This window comes from Leuciscus leuciscus, assembly GCF_965113295.1.
Source record: "Leuciscus leuciscus genome assembly, chromosome: 2".
Taxonomy (NCBI): Eukaryota; Metazoa; Chordata; class Actinopteri; order Cypriniformes; family Leuciscidae; genus Leuciscus; species Leuciscus leuciscus.
Genome location: NC_138726.1, coordinates 39,431,091 through 39,456,329, shown reverse-complemented (window position 1 = coordinate 39,456,329; position 25,239 = coordinate 39,431,091). Strand labels below are relative to the sequence as shown.

Sequence of the window (25,239 nt, the reverse complement as noted above, 5' to 3'; positions counted from 1 at the left end):
AAATATTTGGTTACATTAAAATAGGGCTTTTTCAGCACAGTAGATCGCAGACCAAAGGTGGGCAGTATTAAAGGTGCAGTAAGCGATTTCTAAAAAACGCTGTAGAAAGTGGATCAGAACGAGCACCATAATAAGCTTGTAGCCAATCAGCAGTAGGGGGCGTGTCCACTCATGATGAGAGAAAGAGAGAGTGAGATTTGAAGACTGTTGAAAGAGAGATGGCTGAGAGACATTACAAAAGAAAAAAGGTCAAAGGAATATCACTGGGAAAAAGAAGGGTTAGAGTTTTAGGAAGTTAATATTAGAACAGCATTCCAGTGCAGCAGAGACTTAAGCGAGAAGGCCTGAAAACAGATGTTGTTTCTGCTCAATACGTGAGTAACACTGGTTTTGAGTGTCATTATTTGTCGCCAGCAGTACACCAGCTCCAGACATACTGTATAGAGCAGAAACAACACAACCTCAGCATCTGTTTCAGGCCTTCCTGTTTAAAGGAGAACTCCGGTCAATTTTAACATTGAGCTCATTTTTTTGTACATTTGGAGTGCTGTCAGTACAGAGAACAACGACAAAAATCGGTGTTGCCTACACCGTGTTATCCTCTTTTTAAAATTTGCACCCTGTTGACTTCAATGGGGCAAGTTTTAAACCTGCTTTTAGCCTCTTAACATCCTTGATGTGTCATTACAAGTGCACAGGTCATGTGAGTGATTCCTTCGGAGTGAACGCGGGTGAATCTGACTGCAGTAGATGTGAAAGATATGAATAAAAATGAAGTCAACAGGGTGCAAATTTTAAAAAGAGGATAACACGGTGTAGGCAACACCGATTTTTGTCGTTGTTCTCTGTACTGACAGCACTCCAAATGTACATAAAAATTAGCTCAATGTTAAAATTGACCGGAGTTCTCCTTTAAGTCTCTCCAGCACTGGAACGCTTTTCTAATATTAACTCTTGTGTACTGTGTTCATATTTTGTTCTTCCTTGTCAGTCGTTCGTTCGTCATTTTTGCTTTATTTTTTGCGAAGCTTTATTTTGCTTTGCTTCTGCTATGATAGTGACATCCATTGCATGTTTGGGGGCGGAGCAAAGAAGGGAATTATTTGTTTGTTTGGGCTAATTTAAAATATCAACAGTGTTCAACAATGATTCTCAGAAATCGCTTACTGCACCTTTAATGTAAACTACATACTAGTGGTATTTAATATTTAATTTAATTATCCTTTGCAGAAGAGCAGCTCCAACTTAAACAAATTCAGTGTTATGCAGCGTATTAGAGTTCATAGCTGCTAAAGTGAATGTCACATAGCACATCATTTTAACAAAAAGGTTTACAGTCGTATGTGTTTTTTGTCTTTGCGGCCCTTTTGCTCGCTTTCCCCCACATACTTTGGCAGAAATTCCATTGGTTAGTCAGCCAATGACTTAAATGCTGAGCAGCCAACTTTGTGGGATAGAAGCACTTCCTGTGGGGAACAGTCAGGCATAGTGTTCTCTTTTTATAACAGGATAAACACAACACATATTTCCTGGCTAGTGCATGATATCACTAAATCAATCACTAAATCAATGAGCACTAAATCACCACTCAATCAAATTACATTTAGTTAACACTGAAAATTAGTGCAAGTAAATATGTTTCACCATGGACAGATTAGATTACAGTCTCAGACTGGTTGTTCTGTTAATTTGATTCTGCCTTATTACCATTTTGGATTTTCAGTTGTGCTGCCTTCATTCTTTCGGAACAACACTGCTATCAACAACAAAAACACAACACTTCAGTCATCAAACACGTCTCTCACACATTCAAGCTAAAACTTTCGTGCAATTCTGACAAAAAAAAAAGCTTTAAACACACACTCATATCCAGCCTTAAAGCAGTGGCATGAACCTTGACATGAACCTTAACAAGTTGACAAGGCCAAAGGAATGAAAGAACAGACAAAGACGTCAATTTTTTAAAAAACATCTTTAGCATTTGGAGCAAAGTTTACATCTCCAAATATGTGGTACCACAGTCAAGCACACTTGTCACAATATGGTTTCTGAGATGCTGATGAAACGTGATAAAATGATAATGACAGGAAACGAATATGAAGCAAAAGTATCAGAGGATGAGAAGCTGGCAGAGCGGGGGACGGACAGACAAGCGGCACACGTAGCTCTGTCCGTACCTGCCTGAAAGGTCCTCCGGTAGCCCGTCAGAACGGCACAGCCATCTTAACCCAAGAGACGGTTAGGGGTGTAAAGATGGAAATTAAATTTTAAATCCACACAAGCAACTCTTTCTATATGCATGTCTTGCCAATTTACACATTCAAACGATTTTTAACGCGGAAGAAGAGGCAAAAATTGGGACTCACAGAGAGAGAGAGAGAGAGAGAGAGAGAGAGAGACACATTTCAGACAATGTTTGAACACCAAATTGATTCCTCTTTCATGTTTACTTGCGCTTATTATGTCAAAATAGCCGTCTCTGCAAGTATTCTCTCGGTTTTGTCATAAGTGAACAGTTGAGAAAGAAACCATATGTGTGGCAGTATATTCAGTCCATGCATTCGGTCTTAAAGTGACAGCAGCCTAATATTCCAGCTGTTGTCTGTGTCATTAATGTTAATAAAAATGTAATAAAAACATCATCATCAACCATGTTTGAGAGAAAAGAAGACAGTGAGGAAAGCAGTCAGGAGGAAAGTGATGACGACAACTTAAAGTGTGAGTATCAAGCAGCCTCTCCAGGTGCTCCCTTGAGAACCAGACCAAAAAAAGTGATGTGCACCCCAGTATAAATGTCTGGTCTCTATCGTTTCCATTCTATGAGAGGGCCAATATTTGCTCTGAGCAGAGCCAACAGGTGTGGTCTCGCAGGCTTCCTCTGATCGTGTTATTATGAGTGATGATTAGGCCTACTGGGAAAAAAAGGCTTTGATAATGGCACCTTTGTGTAATACTTTGAAGCAGAGAGGGAAAAAGCAGTAGTAGTGTTGATAAAACCAGTCTGAATACAAACCCGTGGCCCCCACAGTAATTTCCTAGTAAACAAATCAACAGTTTAACTGAATCTGTGTGCTAAAGCATACATTTACTGTTCAGCAGGGATGGGCTCAGCTTGTTCAGCAGATGGGCTGAAAATATATTCACAATTCCGATTCAGCCTCACGTGTCACATGATAAGCTGTAAAAGGAATATAAAGTGAACTGAATTTATCGGCTGAATGAATCAAGCTTACATCATTGCACTCTTAATGCATGGCAAAACATAACTCCCAACAGGAAAAGTGTGTCAGGAAACGCCATAGATTCAGGTCAGAGAACATTCACGGAATAGCTATTTCACATAAGCACCAACTAAACCACAATTCCCAACCACATTTTGTGTCCATGGCAAAGTCTTTGAAAAAGCTGCACAATAACACTGTATCTTTATCAACAGGATGCAATGGTGTCTCGGTAAGTAATTGGGGATCTCCAGCAAAGTCTTACTCTTAAATAGCGAAGCAAACAATGACTATACTGTGAGGTCAGGAGAAGGACTGTTTATAGATGTACAGATAATATTCATAATTCCAATTAGATGTATACAAACAACTTTTGAGTCACGTACACAAAACAAATGCATAAATCTTCATACAGTTCTCCGAATTGATGAAGAATAGCCCATTATCTCGCTTTAAAAAAAATGTTTAATATTTCTTATCACTTTATTGATGCTCAAGGGCCATGATCATACATATATACACACCAGTGATGCGCGGGTTGATCCGAAATGAGCGGGTGCCTGCGGTCACCCGCGGTTACCCGCGGTTACGAGTCATCCAAAAATATTTTTAATGATATTCGGGTCGCGGTCGGTCGGGTCGTTTGAAATAAAGATGCCAATTAAACCTTTGTAATTTATATAGTAGTATAGAGAGCATAAGCGGAGTGGAGCGGTGAGAATCTTCGCTCATCGCTCACGGAACTGTCCACCCCTCCGCTCCCCCGCTCAAAGCTACATCAGGCCGCTCCGCTCATTATCGCTCGATCAGCGCTCAACGCAGTTTGATCCGCGCTCCACTCAAATCGCCCCCCGCTCGCTCCAAAAAGGGGAAAAAAAATCTACATGTAGCCTATATCACTGTAGCTTAGACCACAGCCTTACCTCCTAAAGAACTAATGAGCAACAACAACATTTTTCAAATAGAAATGTTTTATTTCAAATGACAAATTAGGCCTATGTAAGAAGGAATATAGCCTACACAAAGTCCTGTAAAATTAAACGAATAAATGGGCCTAATAATATGAATAACAATTATATAAACAAAAATATAGCCTACATAAAAATTTTACTATTAGGCCAGAATTTTGATAAGTTAACTTTTGTGCAACGCGCACGATTAAAATTTAAATGGGCTTATATCCATTGTACACACAAACTGCTGTAAAATAAAACGAATAAATGGGCCTAATAATATAAATAAAATTTATATAAACAAAAATATAAAATAAATATACATAAACGTTTTAAAAGTAGGCCTAGGCTAAATTAACTATTAGGACAACATTCTTATAACTGAACTTGTGCGCAGCGCGCAGGATTAAAATTTAAATGGGCTTGTATCAATTGTTTGCATTTTACGCTGTATTTAATTTAGGCTACACTTTAAGTTACCGTATTCAATTTGCTAACCTTTTGCTTTCTTCCCAGCGTGTTCACATATCACACTGCATGTTTTCGAGAGATGTGTCTTTTTAGATTCCAAAATTAATCTTTAATTAGGCCTACTGACTGAAACGATGTCGTTTTCTTCTACCACATAATAGTTAGTTTTACACCTGTATGACTTCTTATTTTCCTTTTTGAAGTAGCCTACTTTTTGAACTCCATTATTGAGCCGAGTTTTGACTGAAAATAGAATCCATCTTGCAGTCATCAACAGTAGACTGAGTCAGGCTTGACTGAGCATGCTTCAGAATCTTGGTGTGCGCGGAGCGAAATTGGAGCGGGAAATAGGGCGACGCTCCATCCTTTTAAAAATGCCGCTCTGCGTTCTGTCCAAGATCTGCCCGCTTGCTCCCGCTCCACTCCGCTCACATGCAATTTTCTATGAAATACATAGGCCTACACTTTATTGGCTGAATAACTGGCGCGAAGATGACGCACGAGCTCAGTCTGCAGGTAGAGATGGAGGCGGCAAGAGAAAAGGTGAAGACTGGGGAGTGGAAGCTCCGCAAATACACAAACAGAAAGAGCAAAGTTGCCGAAATAATGAAAGATAATGACCAAAGTGCTGGCTTTGTCATGTGTATTTCTTGCTATGCATTTACTAGCCTACTTTTAAAAAATGCGGATCAGGAAGCGGGTCGGGTACAATATTTTCTTTCTTTTTTTTTGCGGTCCGAGTTGCGGGCGGGTTAGTTGAAAACGTCGGTCGGGTCCGGGTTGTTTATACATTGACCCGCGCATCACTGATACACACATATATATATATACAGGGTGCGATTTGTGAAAAAAACAGAGGGGGGGATGTTTTGAAACATTTTTATTCATAAAAATAAATCATGAGAACAAGAACTTCATTCACTGCATTTGCTGCTCTGGACCCTTTTCATTGTTCCCAGCTAGCTAACAAGAGTTTTCGTGCTGAAAAATTACATACTATTACAAATATTTGTACTTGGTGACATTCTGAAAAGCCGTACATGGATCAAAGCTAATGGACAGGATCAGATAAATCAGAGTTTAGATTCTCTGCCCGAGCCCGAATTTGACCCGACCCGACCCGGGCCCTTGATCCAGCACTTGTGTTACAAAATGCAACACGTCACGTGTCATGCTCCTCCACTCGCACGCATCACACCGGCCCGGGATAATAATCTTTAAAAATATTTATTTTGTTTAAAAAATATTCTATATTCTAAAACCTTGTTGAATTAAATTAGAGTTGTAGCCTACTAGGGCTACTCCTCCTAGGCCATCCAAAGTTCATCCAAAGTTCATTTTCTGTGTTCATCATTTTTCACGTTTTATTTTTATTTTATTTTATTTATTTTTTACGTTTCTTCTTTCAGATCCATTTGCGATCCATTTCATTCTGAATAAACAAACAAGGCAGTTTACATGATTTGTCCTTGTTGCATTATTCATTATGATAATAATTAATAAATGCACGCACAATATCCGTGAACTTGATAAATGTTGCAGATATGTTTTACTATGCACAAACAAATGCCTTTCAACTTATGTGTGCAAAATTCAGAAGCAGTAAATGAATGTGCAGCAATTTGTACAAATAGAGTGTCTGTATAGGCCTACTATATGTGTTGTAGCCATTAAATAAGCTCATTTAGTTTCATATTTGTTAAAATATTATTGTTATTTTTTTCCATCTATGTTGATTTATGAAAAGTGAACAGCAGCACGAGTAAGATAGGATGTGCAGTATATATCGGGAGACTTGGAGTGGGTTAGACATGATTTTGACTATTTCATTAAGTTTTGTTTTGTAGAAAGCCTTTCTTTAAAGTGAATTTCGTTCTGTATAAATTGTATCTTAATTTTAATAAATTTTTCATCAACGAATTGCGTGTATTTAATAAATAAGAAGCAAATATAGCAGACAAAGGCTATAATCAGAGGCGCCGCCGCGGTTACTTGCACTGCATGATAACTTGAGCGGATCTCATCATAAATTAACCGAAACTAAGTGTATGCCTCAAAGAGAATATTAAGAAATATATCTAAAGAACGCTTGAAATGTCTTTAAACGAAACAATTCAAAACGAAAAGAAATAGGCAACACTCTGATGTAATCCATGCATTTCTCCATATATGCGCATTCACTACGGAAATGGCGATCGTCAACTTCATCTTTGCTTCATCTCAACTTCCCTGGCGCCACCCCTGGGTTTAAATTGGGCTCGGGCTCATAACATACAGTTAATGTGTCGGGCCGGGCCGACAAAGTCAATTCGCCTCATTCGGGCTTCGCGTCTACCGCGCCGCGCGACACGCATCGCGCCGCAGGACCTCTAGACGCGCGTAAACGCGTCTTTACATTGACTTAACATTGAAATCACTCACGCCAGACACTCAAGAGTGAGTGAGTAATCAAAAAACCTTTGCTTAGCCTCAGTTGAGTAAAACACCGTATGTGCAACTTCAGCACTAACTCTGCTTGTCATCATAGAAACAGATAATCAGATTGTGATGTTTATTCCCGCTTCAGTAATATGCTGCATATGCAGCGTAAAAAAAGACCTGCAACCGTCTCGCAAGTGTTGATAGGCTATTACTCGTGAGGTGTAACCAATCATATAGCGCCGTGGGCGGGACATTGAGCAAGTCTGCAGAGTGGTGGTTACAGAGAGGCTGCGGAGCCAGTCAAAGTAGCGCATTTTAAAATAAAAAGGATTTTAATCAAACCACGGATCCGTGATAAGTTTTGTGATCCGCCTCGCCACTAGTGTAGTAGCACTGATCACTTTGAGGGGGGGATAAATTTATCCCCACCGGGGATAAAAATAATTAAGCAGAGGCAGGGATACATTGACCAGAAAGGGGGAAATCCCACGCATCCCCCCCGGCAAATCGCACCCTGTATATATACATACTAAAAATAGAGTGATCCCTTTTAGAGTTTATTTATGACTTTTACTGGGTCAACTACTTGTTCATACAGTATGGCTATCAAAGAGAAAAATAAATTAAACTGCCTGTTGCTATAGCAACAACTCTCACTTTCTTTCGCCTGGTTACCAACAAGCACAGCCTCACTTGTTGGCTGTTGACAATTAAACAATTTAATTCAGTTGTGCTCTTTTGAAACAAAACAAAATCAAGTAATTGTATTTATGCTATTTGAATAATAAAACATTTTAGTAGAGTAACTCTGTAACTAAATTAATATATTTATTACTTTACATGACAGATCAAGAGAACACATTCATGCACACACATACAAACACAGCAGGCACGGTGTGGCAGGGAGAGCACGGAAATGTATTCAGGGTCCACACCGGGTGTCTATGTCGCATTCTCTAAAGAGGATACCATGAGGTCTGCCCTGATAAGAGACTCATTCTTCTGTGTGACAGTCCAGCGTGACAATGCACTGATAAACTCTGAAGAGACCGCAGGACCATTCACACTGTCAGACACTATACAGTTTATTATACAATCCCTTGGAAAAGCAAAAGAGTAAATAAAAGTTTTTCCACAGGACAGAAATAACAACATTGACTAAATTACTTTCTGATGATGAGAGCTCAGATGGTAAACTTCAAAATAATCTTTTAATAATGGCATTTCTATGATCCAGTTGGATTATTAACCATTGTAATGTGTGCATTCTGCTGTAAAAATGATGAGTAGGGCTCCACGATTAATCGCAATTTACATGAAATCGCACTTAAATAGAGTTGGCTTATCGTGATTTTGAAATCGCAAAGGCTGCGAAAATTTTTTATGCGCAGCTTGTCATTGATGTACGGCTGTGTAAACGCTGCTCCATCTGAAAGCACTGTGAGTTTGAGTCACTTATAACGTGCATTTGAAAAAGCAACACACGTCAAACATCTTTCCAAACATGAGAAGCATTTATGAACCTCTTGTCCAACAAAAGACAACATTTAATAACATGCTTTTACTCCAAACTCACTTCATAAAGACAGCTGAGCATCCTTCTGTGAGATGATGTGCCTTCTTACTCAGAATAAGGCAGTCGTGTGTTTATTAGTCATGTTTAATCAAAGTGTTTCAATCTTCTGTTTATTCAGCTACAGCGATGATGCCCTATAGGGATTTCTTGGAATGATGCGTGTTATCTACTTCTGTGGCGGGGCATATTTAGCGTGTCTGCGTGAGACGCCCTCTGGCGTTCAGATGGAGCAGCATTTACAACAGATCAGCCGTACTCCACTAACAAGCTGTGCAGAAAATAATCGCAGCCTTTGCCAAATCGCGTGCGGTTTCATTGCGATTAATTGTGCAGCCCTAATTATGAGTTTAACATTCCACTGGTTACAGAGTCCGAAGGCCCAATTTAGGGTTGAGACTCGAATTCCTAAAAGTGGAACTTTGAGATATCTTGATCATTAAATTTGGACTTAAATTCTAAGTCTAAGGGACAAGAATATGCTAAATGAATTTTGCTCTAGAGCAGTGTTTCCCAAACGTTTGATAAGAAAAAAATCCCATGGCACACCTCTAAGCACTAAAATAACAAAATTGCACAAACATGCATTGCTTAAAATGGCATAACTGGATAGGCAATTATATTAAAAGCAATACTTGCATGTCAAACTTTAGCTTAAGTCAAGTATGAACCCAAATAAGGTCATATGAGTAGCTATGATGTTGTTGGTGATGATGACAAAACAAAAATTAAAAAATTGTCGCTGTCGGACGGAAACTTCACATTTTTTGGATGGTATTGTGGCTTTATATATAGTCAGACAAGTGCATATGACATGATTATAATATTAACATTTTATGAAGATCAAGCTCAAACGGAGTAACCGTTTTTTTTTACCAGCGAATGACAGAGATATGCCTATGTCTTTTGTCCGTAACTGGAACGCATCTGAGGCAGTAAGTGCATTGCACTGAATTTTCATCAACTTACAGGTTATAAAGTTTATTGCAGTTATATGGGCGCTCAGTTTTTCTTGTTGTTGAAGATTTGGACATTTGGACAAAATCTTATTATATAAAAGATGAAGCACCATGCACAGGATATTTAAAACAGTATAGCTAGGCTATATTAATTGGCTACAACTAGACGGCAAATACAATACTAAGACTCTTCTCACTCTTTTCAAATACAAAAAAAGCCTTTATAGACAGTGTTTCTTGAGTAAAGAAACCGTTGTACTTATTCAAACATCAGTTCTTTATTTACCTTTGCATTGCAAACAAGCAAAGATATCCAAACTGTGTGCGAATAATTTACAATAGAGGCAGGTGGAGTTATGAGGTTTGACCAACAGTTTGAGGATACGATAATGTTACGAGATTTAGATCCCTTTAAGACTTTTAAGTAATTTCACTCGGCGGCCATCTTTGAAACGCCTCTCAGGCAGCTATTTCAGTCAGGCAAGTACAGCTCCTATCTCTTTGAATGGGGAAACATCAAATTCTCCTGTTCGTCAAACTTATTATTAAATAAATTTCACAATGAAATCACCATGTAATCTGACAACAACCGTCTCGTAAATTGTTTCTAAACGTTCAAATCATGACAAAAAAAAACTGCTGGACCAAGCTAATGCACACGTCTCAGAACACTGACTGTTTCTATAGGAACCGGAGCTTCTAACGACAGCTGCGTCAGCAATGATGTTACAAATTGTCAATTGGTTCTTTTCTTTAGAAGGCGAGACTTATTCCACCATATTGCGCCTTGCACTTTCTCCAATTCATAGTAATACAAGTGCACCGTCTTTCTGTAAAGTCTTTGGTAAAACTTAAAATAAAACAAAAATGACAAAATATAAAGATACGTGGTTTCCACCTGAGAGCAACGATATATTCTTATTAGTAGCATTTATTTTTATTTATTTATTTATTTAGGCATTTGGTTGAGAAACACTGCTCGAGAGATTCTGTTCCAAGGAGCTCAGAACATCCTGAGTTGAGATACTGAGGTTTCCGTAAACATCTGTATAACCAAAATTTGTTGTGGGCCATGACATAAAGAAGGCTGCTGTGATTAAACCAAGTAAAACAAAATTGCAATACTAAAAAAAACAGAGATAGTCATGCAAACAAAATTAGAAAAATTAAAATGATCAAGTAGCCTAACCTCTATTTAGACCACTTGCGATTGACCTAGTCCAACTCAATGTTTACAAAAAAGTAATTGGATTTAAAATATTTTAGCATATCTAAGAAGTTTAATTTATATAAAAGACAATTTTAAACAAGCTATCTAACACTAAACAATTAAACTGATGCCCAGTCATGATGAAACTATATTGCTATTGCAGCAATTACGATGATGATGATAGGAAGCAGTATATTACCAGGCTTCAATTACTGCAGCAACAGGAAGTTTTATAGCTAAAATGAAAAACTGTGTGATATTAAAGTTATTTAATAGATATTTAATTAGATTTAATGAGTTGGCCATTAGCTGTGGGTTCTGGCCCTGGGTTGATTCTCTGTTTTAGAGCTGCTTAAGCAATGAATCCTCTCAAACTCTGCTGCACTTCTTAATTTTGCTGTTAATTAGGCACCTATGAATGAAAAGTATATTAAACTCGTACATCTTGTAGTGCACTTGTTGCCGCTAAGCATCTGGCCAATATAAAAATAATTAATTATATAAAAATAATTAACTTTGAGGTTCAATGCATTTCAGTGCAAAATATTTTTGTATGTTAATGAAATACAGTGCCAGTAAGATATATATAGACACAAAATTCAGAGTCACTGTAAATCCCTCTGTTTTTTAATCACACATTGCAGACTTAATGTGAGCCATGACACTGTCACAGTCCTGGTCGAGAAGCATAATCATATTACTATCCAGTGAATCACCTATGATCAGTACATGGATTAAATAGTTGCAGTGAAATCCAAAGCAGGAGGGAACAGAGAGATTAGGCTGGGGTTCCCCTGAAATATAGCCTATACCCTATACCTATATAGCCTATTTCCCTTATATTCTACATTTTCTCGTTCCTCTCAACCACTCCCTCTTACAAAACATACACTCATGACACAGAGTAATAAATAATATTAATAATAATAATAATAATAATAATAAGTCACTTGGGCAAACAAACCCACACACCAATGTGAACACGAGCCTTGGACATAAACATACACCTACACACCTCACACTTAATAAGTCTCTTAGCCTTAATGCACTAGCAGCTTTTACTCAACCTGTGCAACAAAAAGCCTCAGGACGGCAAGAGCCACATCAGACCCAGTACTGATTCATTTCAGCTCAGCTCGGCTCAATTATTCATTTTACATTATTAAAAAACAAGCCGAGTAAAACCAAATGTGGGATCAAACAACACTGCTGCATGACACATCTGTCACATCCCTAAGCTAAAAAATCAGCGCAGGATATTCTGTTTAGATAATACCACATAGTTGTATTTAGTTGTCAGAGGAGGAAAACCAGGAACATTTTCCTACCTAGGTCCCCAAAGGGGGCCCCCTAAGGTCCTCTATGGTAAAGCCTATTCATTGAGTATCATCCTATTATGATTTTTCTCATTTGGTTACTACAAAATCGAGGAACTAATATACTTCACTATTCAATACTTCACGAATACAAAGACCATCCACTTCTTTCTTTATACCACATTCTTAGAGGAGGAGCCTGATGTTTTTTAATCTAAAAATGTCCTGTGTGCAGGGGAACTGAATTAACTCTGAATGAGTCACAATGACAGCAGACATTTAACTGATTCAACATAAGGACTGTTTGATTCCCAAGTTATGGGACTGAGGCCAAGCCATGTGGCAAGACAGAGTAACGTGAAAGCTAATAAAAGAGCTGGTTCAAACTGCTTTTAAAACTAACATGCATACAATGATGCGTAGAAATAAATAAAATATCAGAAATATACTATTTATATGCTGTTTGTCAAAAAATGCTCACACCAGGGCTATTTTTGTGGATTTAAACCATGTCAAAAACACACTTTTGTAATGCAGGATACAGCACGATACGGTAGTAGTAGTACCGTCTTTGGGTGTAGACCGCAACTTATCCCATACCTTTGCCATTTCAGGAACTTAAGCCTATTTTAATTTCAGTTCAACGCCGCTTATTTGAATACATGTAACTGTTACTGTTATACGTTTTTATTTTGTTAAAGGGACCTGACCTGGTGAACATGTTGCATTTTCTTTCATTTTTTTTTTTTTTTCATTGTTCTTTGTCTTTGAAGTGATCCTGTCACAGCTGATTTAATGTAGCGTCACATTCATTTATCTTTTCATTTACGATGACAACTCCCAGACTGACCTTCTCATTACGATTTTGAACACTGCATATAAGGTTTACATAACTGTTGTAGCAGTTCTTACCTTCAATCTGAGAATCCAGAGTGTTGGACATTTCTATTAAAGTAGCTTCTTTCGTCTTCCCCGTTATTCTCTTCATGTTAAGTTCGTGCGTTTCTTTTCTCCCACGGGACAATGGAAAAGGAAAAAAAAAAAATCCGCCAGTTCAGTCTGCCTTTCTGGCCTAAAGGTGCCGAAGGAGATTTCCGCTTTCAAGCTTTAAGATGTTAGTTGGGACTCGGGAGAATGTAGTGGCTAAGCTGTGAATCCCTCGCTCGCTTTCTTCTCCATAACATCAATAACTAACATTACAGCAAGCAGCGGCGAGCTGAGGACTGGAGATGTGGTGATGATGATGATGATGATGTCTTAAAGGGGAGTGGCTTTCCGTCGGCATACTGACATAAAAATACTGAAAAGTATTATTTACGGGGTCTCTATAATGTCACGTTCTTTATTACTGTGTTATTTATTACATGTGTTCAGTCATATTTCTACTTTTTTTTTTTATTGAATACAAGATTCATCTGTAAAAGTATACATCTCTATTTAGCATTTCTGCCCTGCACTGTTAAGGGCATTATGCGTCTTATATGCTATTCTATATACCCATTACCTCAATTATTTTTTAATGAAAGTACACTGGGTCAGATGGCACGTGCTTCTATCTTACAGCATTTGCGCCCTCTGCTGGTTATTTGACAGACAGACAAGGGCTGTCCCAATCCTCCGAATAGTGCCCTCCCTGTGAAGTGGACTTCAAAGGTATTCAGCCATTCAAAGGTATTTGTGTTCACGGCACGCTATGTCGTAATTACCGTAAAAAAGAGATGGTTGTGTACTTGGAGCTGTTCCAAGCGTCCTCGGATTCGGATACTTTCTCTTGCACTAAATCTGCAGTGGTCTGGTCGCATGGTACCGCGGTCACGTGGTACAAGTCGTAGCTCTCAGAAATTGTAATTATGAGTTCTACGATCACGTAAATGCTTTTTACAAATCAGAATAGTTACGGTAAATACGACAATGCGCACCTAAATCTTAGAAAGTGAGCAGGGCAAACGGAGTAGCCATTTTTTTGTAAATCTGAGACATATTAGTGTGAAATTAAACATTACAAAATTAATTTATCACTAAATTTAGTGGTTTCAAGTATGACTAATTATTATTAAGTTATTAATTAAAAAATATATAAATATAAAATCTTATATAAACTCACAGATATTTGAACATAACACTATGAACTGAATAAAAAAAAATTTATATTATATTATATTATATTATATTATATTATATTATATTAAATAATATAATATTATATTCATACACCCCTTGCTATGCATGTTGGGAGGTTGGGAGCTGTGAACACTGACCACGTGAGAACTAGAACGCGGCTGTTGTTTTCATTCTAACAGATAAACTACATTTCCCACAAAGCATCTCTTCGTTGATTATGGGCACTAACTGCAGCTAAAGGTATGCTACTGCTTATGTGGACAACTAGATACGTGTCAAATAACTAAGTAACTTTCAAATTATGGTTGTTATATTTCAACCAGCATGTTACCGTAAATGTCGTAGGTTCTGAGGGCATTTGAGATATTTTGATCACGTTTATCATCACAGCTAGGCGGGATAGCTGCGTTAGCTGGCTTAACGTGTCAACAGAAGATAATGCTCTGACATTACAATAACGTCATTATTTGTTTTAAATGCCTGTAGTTGTGCAAATTTAATCTTCTTGATTTAATAAGTATACATACAAATATGCTGATGCTGATTTTGTTTAATTCAAGTTTACACCGTAAGAAGAGGACAACCTTCAGACTAAATGCTATGGCCATAACTTTGATCAATACTCTGGAATCAACAATTTTAGCTGAACTGACCAGCTCGCAGTACCTGTGAGTCTTCAACCGCAGTAAGATACCTCCATGCACCCAAGCATTGTTCCAGCTGTATATTTTTTTTTACTTTCTTCAGATTAGTGGGATTGTGTAACATAAGCGCATAAAGAACAACAACATTACAAGATCTGTAAAATAAATGAATAAATATGTATTTTAATATAAATAATACTTGTCCTTAAGTATTATTAGATCACTGTATAATGTTGTTATGTAATTGTATGTTTACTGAGTGAAGATCTCACTGCTTGTTTCTCATTCTGGTTCCTATAGGTGTCTCAAGAGCCTTTTGGTGAGCGAGTAGTTCCTCATCTTTTCTTTTCCCTCTATAGTTCATGTCAGTTGGTTTGTTATGAGTTTGTCATTATTTATATGCTTTATATGCTACTCTTTGAATAAACTGTCTGTGTTTGTGCATTACTAATACAAGTATTTCTTAATTTCTTTCTTCTTTAGATCTTTCACACAGCATCTCAGCGTAAATATCCAGCTTCTAATCGTATCTCTTGACCTAACCTCGGAGTAGTAGTGGCACAATGAGTGACCCAAACTGCAAAGAAAAGGATGCTCCCAACAGTCTTTCTAATAGAGATATGATTGAACTTCCAGATGATCTCTCCCTGAGCGACTCTGACTCTGATGAACCCACAGAGCATTTCGGCAGAAAGGTTGAGGACTTGTCATCATCTTCAGAGGATGAAGGTGAGACACAGCAGCATGTGAAGTCTGTTCCTCAAGAAAATCCCACCTTCAGACTGATAGGTGGGAGCTCTGGTTTCTGTGATCGGAGCAAGGACATCTTTGCACAGTTGGATAGTGCAGCAAAGCTCACATCTAAGGATCTAGGTGAAGACAACATTCTTGATGGCATGTTTGCCCGTCCTGCTCCACCGTCACCTCCACAGGCAGCTCAAAGGAAGTGTGGTGTTGGCCAAGAGGCAACCAAAAATCAACCTCCAGGTAAAAAACTCCCAGACTACCTAGCAAACCCTGACCGCTGGACCCGATACAGTCTCGAAGATATTGCTGAAACCAGTGATAGAAAGAATAGTCAGGTCGCTCATGAGTACATTCAGGAGCTTCAAGACAGCCGGAGGTCTCAAAAAGCCACACTGGAGACTTTCACTCCAACTTTCAACCAGGATCGCAGCAGTGATAATAAGATCGTGTTCACTAAACCCAAAAGCAAAGATCAAAGTGGGAGCAAACTTGACCATGCTAAGAAGGAAGTAGTTGGCCTTCAACACTTGGATGATCATCACATTTCATTGGGCAATAAAGAGAAAAAAAGGAAGTGGGGGTCTGAGAAAGAGGGAGAAGACAAAATGGTGTCCAGCGCTGTGTTCAACAGTGCCAAGAAAGTAAATCGCAAACACTTCCGTAAAACACTGGAAGATGATGAAGGTGGTGCAGAGTGAGCCCTTTGAACCTAAATATTTAAAACTACTGTTTTAATGTTTATGTACTTCAAACTTAACGTTGTTTTGTATAAAGTGGTTTGACTATCCAATTATCTTAGTTTAGGCTGTATAATCCATGAAAAGCTCTTGCTGTCATACTGTACAGGCTATTTCTCAAAGGATAGCATAAAAAATAACCCACATCTATAGATTGATAACCTGTATGCAGTGGTATCAGTGGTTTAGTGTGTATACAATTATTCTGTGGTCATATTTATGACCACTTTTCATGAATAAATTGGACTCTGTTGTGTACTTTGAGATCATATTAAATAAGTGTGCCTTGTCTTAATGTTGGTGGAAGTGTTTGCTCAATGTTTTGCATGGTCATGTGATTGATGATGAACAATGCAAATGAGGAGATTAATCCCACTTCTGGTAATGCAGCACAAGGCTAGACGAACCATGGACTTTGAGGACATCTGCTTTTAGCCGAATCCCACTATACACCATTCTTGTTTTTGACCTCCTCTGTAGAGCATGTGTGTTTTAGGAATTATTACAGTTTAAAGTCTTAAGAATGATGTCCAGGTATTTTCAGAGAAACCAAATGTTTGGTGGTTTCACCAACTTTCTCCTTAGTGTTTTTTAATGACCATATGGTCCTGGTAAACATGGAAAAATCAAGGTATTGCAAAAATATAATTTGCGGGTCTAGAAAAGTAATTGAAATTTATATAGTCTGAATAATTCTTAGTAGTTATACTTGGTTAAAAAGTATTTAATTGGATTAAAAATACTTTTTGTGAATGCAATCCCTGTGTTTTGTAGTTATTTTGCATTTTCATGCAAACAATTTTGCCGGCCCAACGACGGAATCGACCGGCGTGGGTGAAGTTATAATGTTTTTTGGTCTTTTCAGTGCTTCTGTGAATTTAATACAAATTTTACTTAAGCTCCTTGCTTAATCTGACTCCAATTTCAAATGATTATTACATTTAGAATGTTTCTAATTAGGAACAAATCATAAATATTGGTTATTTATTCATTTAGATCTTATTCTGGGTATCCCATACTTTCAATTATTCATTCATTAGGGACCCGATGTCACATGGAGTCGCACGCCGGCCTGGCTATGTGGAACTTTATGAACACAAACTCACCAGTCTGATCTTAGTCAGATGGTGCAGGGTTAGCCATTACCTTTAGATGGTTGCATACTGCTTACTCGTACAAAAAGTGTAGTTTATTTATCCACTTCCGTACAACTTGCTAAGTCAGGCAATTCAGAAATAATAACATCAACTGCTCAAAGAATGAATCTAAGAGTAAGAAATGTAAACCTGACAGTGGAGAGACACACACATCTCAGTGTGTGGAGGTTTTCTGGTACAATCCCCAAAGACTATTCAGCCAGTTTTCCTTAAATACCCAGACTAGAACAAAAGAGTTGTACATTTTTGTTTACACAAATATTTTTAGATTTATCTTGATTTACCTATTCCTGTGCCCCAATTGGTTGAATCTGGTTTCAGGGGAGAGGATCAATGATTATCAGATACTGTATCTTGAAGAGATTCACAATAGATTCACAAGATACATCATGTTTTATATCATCATTATTAGTGAACCTTCAGGTAGGCAACTTGAGCCATGTGAAAGGAGGGGAGTAAGGAGAGGGAAAACAGTCTTAATGTGTTGCCTTCAATTTCTTGACTGAGATGCAATAATTTATTGTACCCATTTTTTTTCTTTAATGAAATAATATTTTTTTCTTTTCTTCTGGATTCTAGGAGGTTAAAGCAGAAAGTATTTGCATGTAAAAAAAAAAAATAGCAGTGCAGTGACAACTGTGCTCAACTCTCCTAACTCCTTTTATGACTTTAATAACATTCAGTGCCGAATGACTGTTGCCACTGCAGTAACGTCTGAGTTTCGATCTCAAGTTATCAGTATTGATCTCTGTGTATAGAGCATGATATTGAGAGTAATGAAACCTCGGCCCCGCCCTTCAACAGAAAGCGATGACGTCTATGGTCTCACCTTTGAAGGTAACGATCATACCGTCGAGCTCGCGGATGTCTTAAATATGAGATGGGAAATGCGGAAGTGTAGGTTACACTGCTTTCGATCAGTCTCTAGTCAGTTTGAATTTCTTTCATTAGTTAGTCTGGTCTTCGGCTATGTGAGGATAAGAGAAGTGAGACATCGGTCTGCCTGAACTGAACTGAGCTGCTTTGAAAACTTTGATTTGAGAATGTTCTTCACTGATCGAGAGGTAGGCTACAGTGTGTGTCTGTATGTGTGTGTGTGTGTGTGTGTGTGTGTGTGCAGGTGCATAGGTCAATGCCTGTCTGATTGATCTTGAGGTGTTTATTAATTTATCTCGTCGATGTGAGACATGGAGCTATGAGCTCTTATGAGCTCTCATGTGAAGAGAAAATACTTGTGTGTGTGTGTGTGTGTGTGTGTGTGTGTGTAAGTATTTCGTTACAGATGTTTAGTTATATAATTATGCTGTTTAGTAATATTAAATGTGCAGTTTATACCCTTTTAAATATATAATATTTGTAAGGTTACTGTAGTCTTTGTGTTGCACTCATCCTGTCATATACATCAGTGGCTTTCACCACTAACAATATTACTGTAACAATATATCCAACATAGCCTAGAGAGAGAAATTACAGTAATAGTATATCCCATAACACTGTTTAAAATAGGGAGGTGCATCCTATTTTATTTACTATTTTATTTCTCCTTAGTGAATTAAACTTTGTCCTGGGATTCATAATTAACTGTCTCATTTGGATTATTCAAATTTGTCTATTATTGTTTCAGACAGGTTAAACTGCATTATTTAGGAGGGATTAATGTACTCAGAAACTATTCTGAAGAACACTCACCTGACCTGAACATCTTGTTGAGATCTTTCATGTGTATGTTTCAGAAGAAAGACTCAGTTGTGAGCGTAAACATGTACATGTACTACTCATGTTTTACACAGACAACTCAGTAAATTGCTTATGACCTCCTTAATCTTGCATAATACAAAAACTTGATTAGGGATTAGATTTTTTTAGACTCATTATTGATTAATCTGTTTTGGTAGAGTAAAGTGTTCAGGTACGTGTTCATATTATGTAAATGTATACAAAAACTGAAAGAAAAATGGTTATGTTGTTGTTAAACAGGTTATTTGTCATGTGCTGCTTCTTAATATGTCATTGACTAGAGCAAAAACATATTTTAATTACTGTGACTTCAGTTAATGATTTAGTAAGGCAAGGTGAGGAATAATAATCCACGTTCTTAGTGATTCCTCAGTCCTTCTGACACCCACAAACACACACTCTTAGCAAACAGTTGTAGTTCTATAAAATGTTACCCACAGGCATGTCTTGACCTGCCATCATACCAGCATGAGTAGCTGCTGTCAAAGTGAAGATCAGACGTAGGGGAAAAAAGGGAAAGAAAGCTTTTACGAAATTATCATATACAAATTCATCCTCAACCTGAATTCATCCTAGAATATCTATAATAAACATTTCCTATCCAACTGACTTTAATTTCTACAAAACACGCGGTTTTATTTGGCCACGTGTTTTCTGAAAGACTGTAAGTGAGCTCCATTGAAGTCTGGTTACACTTGACAAAACTGGTGAAAAGTATTTTATTAGAGCTATGTCTATGAGCTAAAGTCTTTTTAATTTTTTTATTTAATCTTTAAAAACTATAATTACAAATTATACTATCATCATAACATTGTGAGCGAAAAACTTTAAAAATATATTTGGATCCTGCTGTATTTGATCAGTTTGCTTTATATAAAGCAGGTTAGTCATTAAGTATTACTGTAGTCGCTTGCATGAAGACAGGTTTGAAATTTGCGTTTCAATTGAGATAAGGTTTGGCATCACAAACAAATGTCAGTTTGCATAATGCACATTTTCCTCTGTCTCAGGGTGATACCGGGTTGATTTATTGTACATAGATAAGTCTTATGCTGTCCTCAATACATTAATGACAGTGGCAGTAGATGAATTCTGATTCTGACAGATGGAGTTTACATATACGGTGAAATTAAACACTGTTTTTTACAAAATATGCACTTAATATTCAGAAATTGTGCATTGGTCAGTAAACCTTTTTTTTCTTTCTTTTTTTTTTTTACCTATGTATAGTTCTCTGGGTAACACTTTATTTTACAGTGTCCTTGTTACATATGTTACATAGTAATAACAGTAAATTATGCATAATTACCAAATCCTAATCCTACCCTAACCCTATAGCAAGTACATGTAGTTACATAATATTACTCAGTACTTAAATATATAATTACACTGTAACAATGACACCTTAGAATAAAGTGTAACCTTTCTCTGTTATTTATATGTATTGCAGGATGAAATGGCTATGTATGAGCTGGACAATGCAAATGAGACTTTACTTACACCACAGGTAAGAAAAGAGACCAGACATGTGTTTTTGTGCGTTTGTTGACCAATAGGATTTAAATACCACAGTCACCACAGTCACATTTCTACCCGAGCACATGTTCAGTTATGAATACTTCACATGCAAAGCACATGATGATGTTATATCTTACCAAACTATGGTCATAATGTCACATTCACATCACTTCTTGCCCTGCATGACCTAAACTTTTGGAAATAACAGGTGACAGTCACAGACCCAAACACTCAACTAAAATAATCCCACAAAACCTAGAGTCAGCAGAAATACAGTCTGAACATTATTTGATATTCAGAGAAAAATGGTATGTCTGCTCTGCAAGCATGTTTCTTTCTGTCTTGGTTATTTCTGCATTTGTTTCATTCAGCGTAACTCATACAACCCTCGATTATTTGACTATGTCCTGGTGGCTGAGAAAGTGGAGGACATGGAGGACCAAACCTTCAAGAAGCAGGATGCCTTTATTGGCGAACTGAAACAGAAGAACATTAAAGTGACTGTATGTTGTCACCGTCACACACACAGTATTGTGTCTTTCAGCTCAATTTGACTGTCTTACTTAAGGCTCTCATTACTTTTGTACAGAGAATTGAACATGCTGGAAAGGTGTTCTTCGGTATCTGTGCACCTGAGGAGATGTTTGCAAAGTACAAGTACTTGCTAAAGGTGTCTGATGCCTGTAACTGGAGCGCAGAGCAAAAGTGTGAATCGTCTGTGTCGTTCTGCACCAGGTGAGGGTCACAGAAAGCACCTCTACACTGCTTAAAATTGAATTTGAAATCTGCCATATAAGACGTTCTTTTCATAGCTTTTGTAATGGGTTTCTATTCCTTTGTTTCATAGAATCAGGATTGTCCACTTCGTCTTGTACAATACATTTATAGGAACAGGAGGTACGCTTTCTTTCCTTTTCATTTTCACTTCATCTTTTTTCCCATTGTTGTCTTGACTCATTCTAAATCTTATAAACTAAAAATTACCCTGTTCAAAAGTTTGGAGTCTGAATGAATTTTTGATGTTTTGAAAGAAGTCTCTTCTGATCTCCAAAGCTGAATTGATTTAATAAAAACTACTTTAAAATCAGTACTTTTGTGAAATACTATTACAATTTAAAAATAATGTTTTCTATTTGAATATATTTAAAAAATGTAATTCATTCCTGTGATGGCAAAGCTGAAATTTCAGCATCATTACTCCAGTCTTCAGTGTCACATGATCCTTCAGGAATCATTCTAATATGCTGATCTGGTGCTCAAGAAACATTTATTATTATAATCAGAGCTCAACAGTTGTGCTGCTTAATATTTTTGTGGAAACTGATACAATTTTTTCAGGTTTCTTTGATAAATTGAATACATTTTAAAAGAACAGCATTTATTTGAAATAGATTTTTTGTAGTTTTATAAATGTTTTTACTGTCACTTTTGACCAATTTAGTGCATCCTATCTGAATAAAAGTATACATTTTCATAAAAAAAAAAAAATTCTTACTTGCTTCAAAACTTTTAACAGTAGTGTAACTTGAGTTTGTTATCTTGACGCCTTTCAAACACTTTGTCTACAAAAAAGCTTTACATAAAATGTATGTAATATGAAACTGCATTGAATCTAATAGTGTTTAAATTTGACTATGCATGTATTAAAAGGCCTCAGAAGTAAATAACAGAGACACCCATTCATGTTCAATGTTTTTAAAGAAATAATGAAAGGGACCAGGACTGAGCCTCTGTAATATTATCAATGTCTTTATTCACTATTTTACTCTATTAGAGAGCCTTGACGAGCTGCTGTGTGAAGGTGCTTTTGAGTCCATCTTCTGTCTGCATGAGGTAAAAGCCCTTATTTGTTTGAGTATTCATTTATTTATCTGAGGTTTTTCATTGTAAAAGGTCATATTAAACTTTTTTGACTTGTCTCTTCAGAAACAAGAGCAGAAAAAACTAAAAAAGAAGTGGGCAAGCTGGCTTTCAGTATTGAAGCTTTTTAGACAGCCTGTCACTGATGTCAAGTAAGTTCTACTGGTTTTATATTGTTCTCTGTTCCTTGAAAATCTTTATTTTTTATTTTTATCACTCTATGTTCACATATGTCATTTTTAGGGACTATTTTGGGGAGAAAGTGGCACTGTATTACCTGTGGCTGGGCTGGTACACACGGATGCTTGTCCCTGCAGCTATTATTGGTGTTGTTGTGTTCCTGTATGGCCTTGCCTTCTTCAATACCAGTCCACTCATGTGAGTATATTTACAGCAAAAAAAATGCTGAGTGTTGAGGTGTAGAGACAGATTACAGATCGTATGCAGACAGAATAATCTGATTTTAATTGACTCCCAATTATCTCTAAGTCATGGTGTCTGGGTGTTCTTACAGTCATGAAGTCTGTGACTCCAACACTATCATGTGTCCGAGATGTGACATAAGATGCAGCGTGTGGAACCTGTCTGACACCTGTACATATGCCAAGGTCAGTGAATAAACATGTCACTCTTTGATTATAATTGAGCATTTCTTGACACCATTAATTGTTGTATTTACCTCTGTTCAAAAGTTTGGGGTTGGTAAGATTTTTTTTTATGTTTTTGAAAGAAGTCTCTTATGATTTTGTGAAATATTATTACAATATAATATAACATTTAAAATATATTTTAAAATTGAATTTATTCCTGTGATGGTTAAGCTGAATTGTCTGCATAATCACTTCAGTCTTCACTGTCACAATCATTCTAATATGATGATTTGGTGCTCATAAACATTTCTTATTGTTATCAATGTTAAAAACAGTGGTGCTGCTTAATAGTTTCGTGGAAACCGCCATGCTTTTTTTTTTCAGGATTTTTTGATGAATAGAATGTTGAAAAGGAAAAGAACAGCATTTATTTCAACATTTATAAATGTCTTTTCTTTTACTTTTGATGAATGTAATATATCCTTTTTGAAAGAAAGAAGTACTTTCTTCCAAAAAGAAACTTGATTGGTGGTGTATATTCAAAATAAATGAGAGCTGAATGCCACACTATTTTCTACCTGTGCTTCTCTGTTTCATCTGGACTAGTTGTGTTAACAGTAAATGCTTACAAACAGGTGAGCCAACTTTTTGACAATGAAGGGACGGTGGCTTTTGCCATGTTCATGGCGATTTGGGGTGAGTTTTTGCCCTTTAGCAAATCGTCCCCTTGGAATTATAAGGTTCTATCTGACATTTTTGTCAAAATTTAGTTATTCACATATTCTTATTCTGTGACCACTTCTTTACATTATGTGATGTTGTTTTTTAAGTTCTGTACATTTTGGAACTTTTTATTTAGAAAATAAAAAGGTTCTTTCTACACAGTCGAATGGAATGCAAAAACTTTAAAGCTCAATATCTCAAAACTGCTCAGAACGCAGATAGAACCTTATAATTCCAAGGGGACGAAATGCAAATGACATATTTCTCTGTCATTTGACAAATGCTAAGGTACTGTTATGTTGTTTGACTAGCAACCCTGTTCTTGGAGTTGTGGAAGAGGCATCGAGCTCTGTATGTGTCAAAGTGGAAAGTGTTTGACTGGTGCGAGGAGGAGGTAGACTCATTACTTTTTTCTGATCATTATTTTTGGCATATTTAATGTGCATCTGCTGATGGAGCCGAATGACTATTTGTCCACAGGAAGAACTGATTTTGGAGATTGTAAATAACCCTCAGTGTAAACCCAAAGAGTTCAGACATTCCTACCTGCGCAGCATCGTGGTGCTTCTGTTGGTCACATTAGTGGTGAGAAACACATTCATTTTTACTATATATATGCATTAGCGTTACTATTACTTCAAAAGTTGTTATTGTTTAAAAGGACTTATATGCACTTATAATAACAACTGTATCTTCATTGTTTTCAGCTGGTGGTGATCATTGGTCTGACCCATGCTCTGGTGATCTGCCGTGTTTTAACTGCAATATTGTTGTCCCAAAGCAGCTGGCACTTTCTGCGTGAGCGTGCTTCCACAATAGCTATGTTGTCTGGAGCAGTGCTACACTACATTACTATTCAGGTTATGACTCGGGTAAGAACTGACAGATAAACTGTCTAATGGGCATAAAGCATCTGCTTGTTAAAAAACATAGCACCTCTCTAATTACTATAATTCTTTTCAGGTCAACAAACTTGTGGCATTCAAACTGTGTGAGTTTGGTGGGTAATAAATCTAAATAATAATAATTGTTTGTATGAAATCCGTTATGTCAGTAAACAGGCTAAGTACTTAAAATGTCTCTGTTGTTTATTTGTAGAGAAGACTCGCTCCTTTGCTGCCACAGAGAAGCGCTTCACTGTGAAGATGTTCACATTTCAATTCTTTACTCTCTTCTCATCACTATTTTACGTGGCGTTCTTTCTGGGAAGGTAATTGTGTGTGTCTGTGTGACTGTGTGCTTATCTAGTTATTTACTCTAACAGTCTATTCAAAGTGTCTC

At 37.1% G+C, this 25,239-nt stretch overlaps 3 protein-coding genes across 5 annotated transcripts in view; 2 read left to right on the top strand and 1 right to left on the bottom strand.

Moving 5' to 3' along the window:
• ano5b (anoctamin 5b) overlaps nucleotides 1-13,372 on the bottom strand; it is a 42,129-nt gene extending 28,757 nt beyond the window's left edge. For both annotated transcript variants that reach the window (XM_082162237.1, XM_082162238.1), the window contains exon 1: nucleotides 13,037-13,372. In XM_082162237.1, the coding sequence (XP_082018363.1) occupies nucleotides 13,037-13,112 (76 nt within the window). In that variant the 5' untranslated portion in view covers nucleotides 13,113-13,372. The remainder of the gene's footprint in view (nucleotides 1-13,036) is intronic.
• Nucleotides 13,373-14,362: 990 nt separating this feature from the next.
• On the top strand, nucleotides 14,363-17,131 carry tssc4 (tumor suppressing subtransferable candidate 4). Of its 2 annotated transcripts, none has more exons than XM_082161383.1 (4): nucleotides 14,363-14,485; nucleotides 14,806-14,913; nucleotides 15,190-15,208; nucleotides 15,373-17,131. In XM_082161383.1, the coding sequence occupies exon 4, from the start codon at nucleotides 15,453-15,455 to the stop codon at nucleotides 16,332-16,334; it is 882 nt and encodes a 293-aa protein (XP_082017509.1). In that variant the 5' UTR covers nucleotides 14,363-14,485; nucleotides 14,806-14,913; nucleotides 15,190-15,208; nucleotides 15,373-15,452; the 3' UTR covers nucleotides 16,335-17,131. The 2 variants fall into 2 exon arrangements, with proteins under 2 accessions (XP_082017509.1, XP_082017508.1); XM_082161382.1 differs by having other exon boundaries at nucleotides 14,806-14,930.
• A 1,233-nt stretch (nucleotides 17,132-18,364) lies between these two features.
• ano9b (anoctamin 9b) overlaps nucleotides 18,365-25,239 on the top strand; it is an 11,942-nt gene continuing 5,067 nt past the window's right edge. The window contains exons 1-15 of the mRNA XM_082149156.1: nucleotides 18,365-18,594; nucleotides 20,718-20,774; nucleotides 21,157-21,288; nucleotides 21,375-21,520; nucleotides 21,633-21,682; nucleotides 22,560-22,618; nucleotides 22,712-22,797; nucleotides 22,889-23,023; nucleotides 23,160-23,253; nucleotides 23,871-23,931; nucleotides 24,270-24,352; nucleotides 24,439-24,543; nucleotides 24,666-24,830; nucleotides 24,922-24,958; nucleotides 25,057-25,168. Of these exons, the coding sequence (XP_082005282.1) occupies nucleotides 18,574-18,594; nucleotides 20,718-20,774; nucleotides 21,157-21,288; nucleotides 21,375-21,520; nucleotides 21,633-21,682; nucleotides 22,560-22,618; nucleotides 22,712-22,797; nucleotides 22,889-23,023; nucleotides 23,160-23,253; nucleotides 23,871-23,931; nucleotides 24,270-24,352; nucleotides 24,439-24,543; nucleotides 24,666-24,830; nucleotides 24,922-24,958; nucleotides 25,057-25,168 (1,343 nt within the window). The 5' untranslated portion in view covers nucleotides 18,365-18,573. The remainder of the gene's footprint in view (nucleotides 18,595-20,717; nucleotides 20,775-21,156; nucleotides 21,289-21,374; nucleotides 21,521-21,632; nucleotides 21,683-22,559; nucleotides 22,619-22,711; nucleotides 22,798-22,888; nucleotides 23,024-23,159; nucleotides 23,254-23,870; nucleotides 23,932-24,269; nucleotides 24,353-24,438; nucleotides 24,544-24,665; nucleotides 24,831-24,921; nucleotides 24,959-25,056; nucleotides 25,169-25,239) is intronic.

Bases quoted from the DNA above. Each gene is read 5' to 3' on its own strand.
- tssc4 (XM_082161383.1), top strand. From the start codon at position 15,453: ATGAGTGACCCAAACTGCAAAGAAAAGGATGCTCCCAACAGTCTTTCT.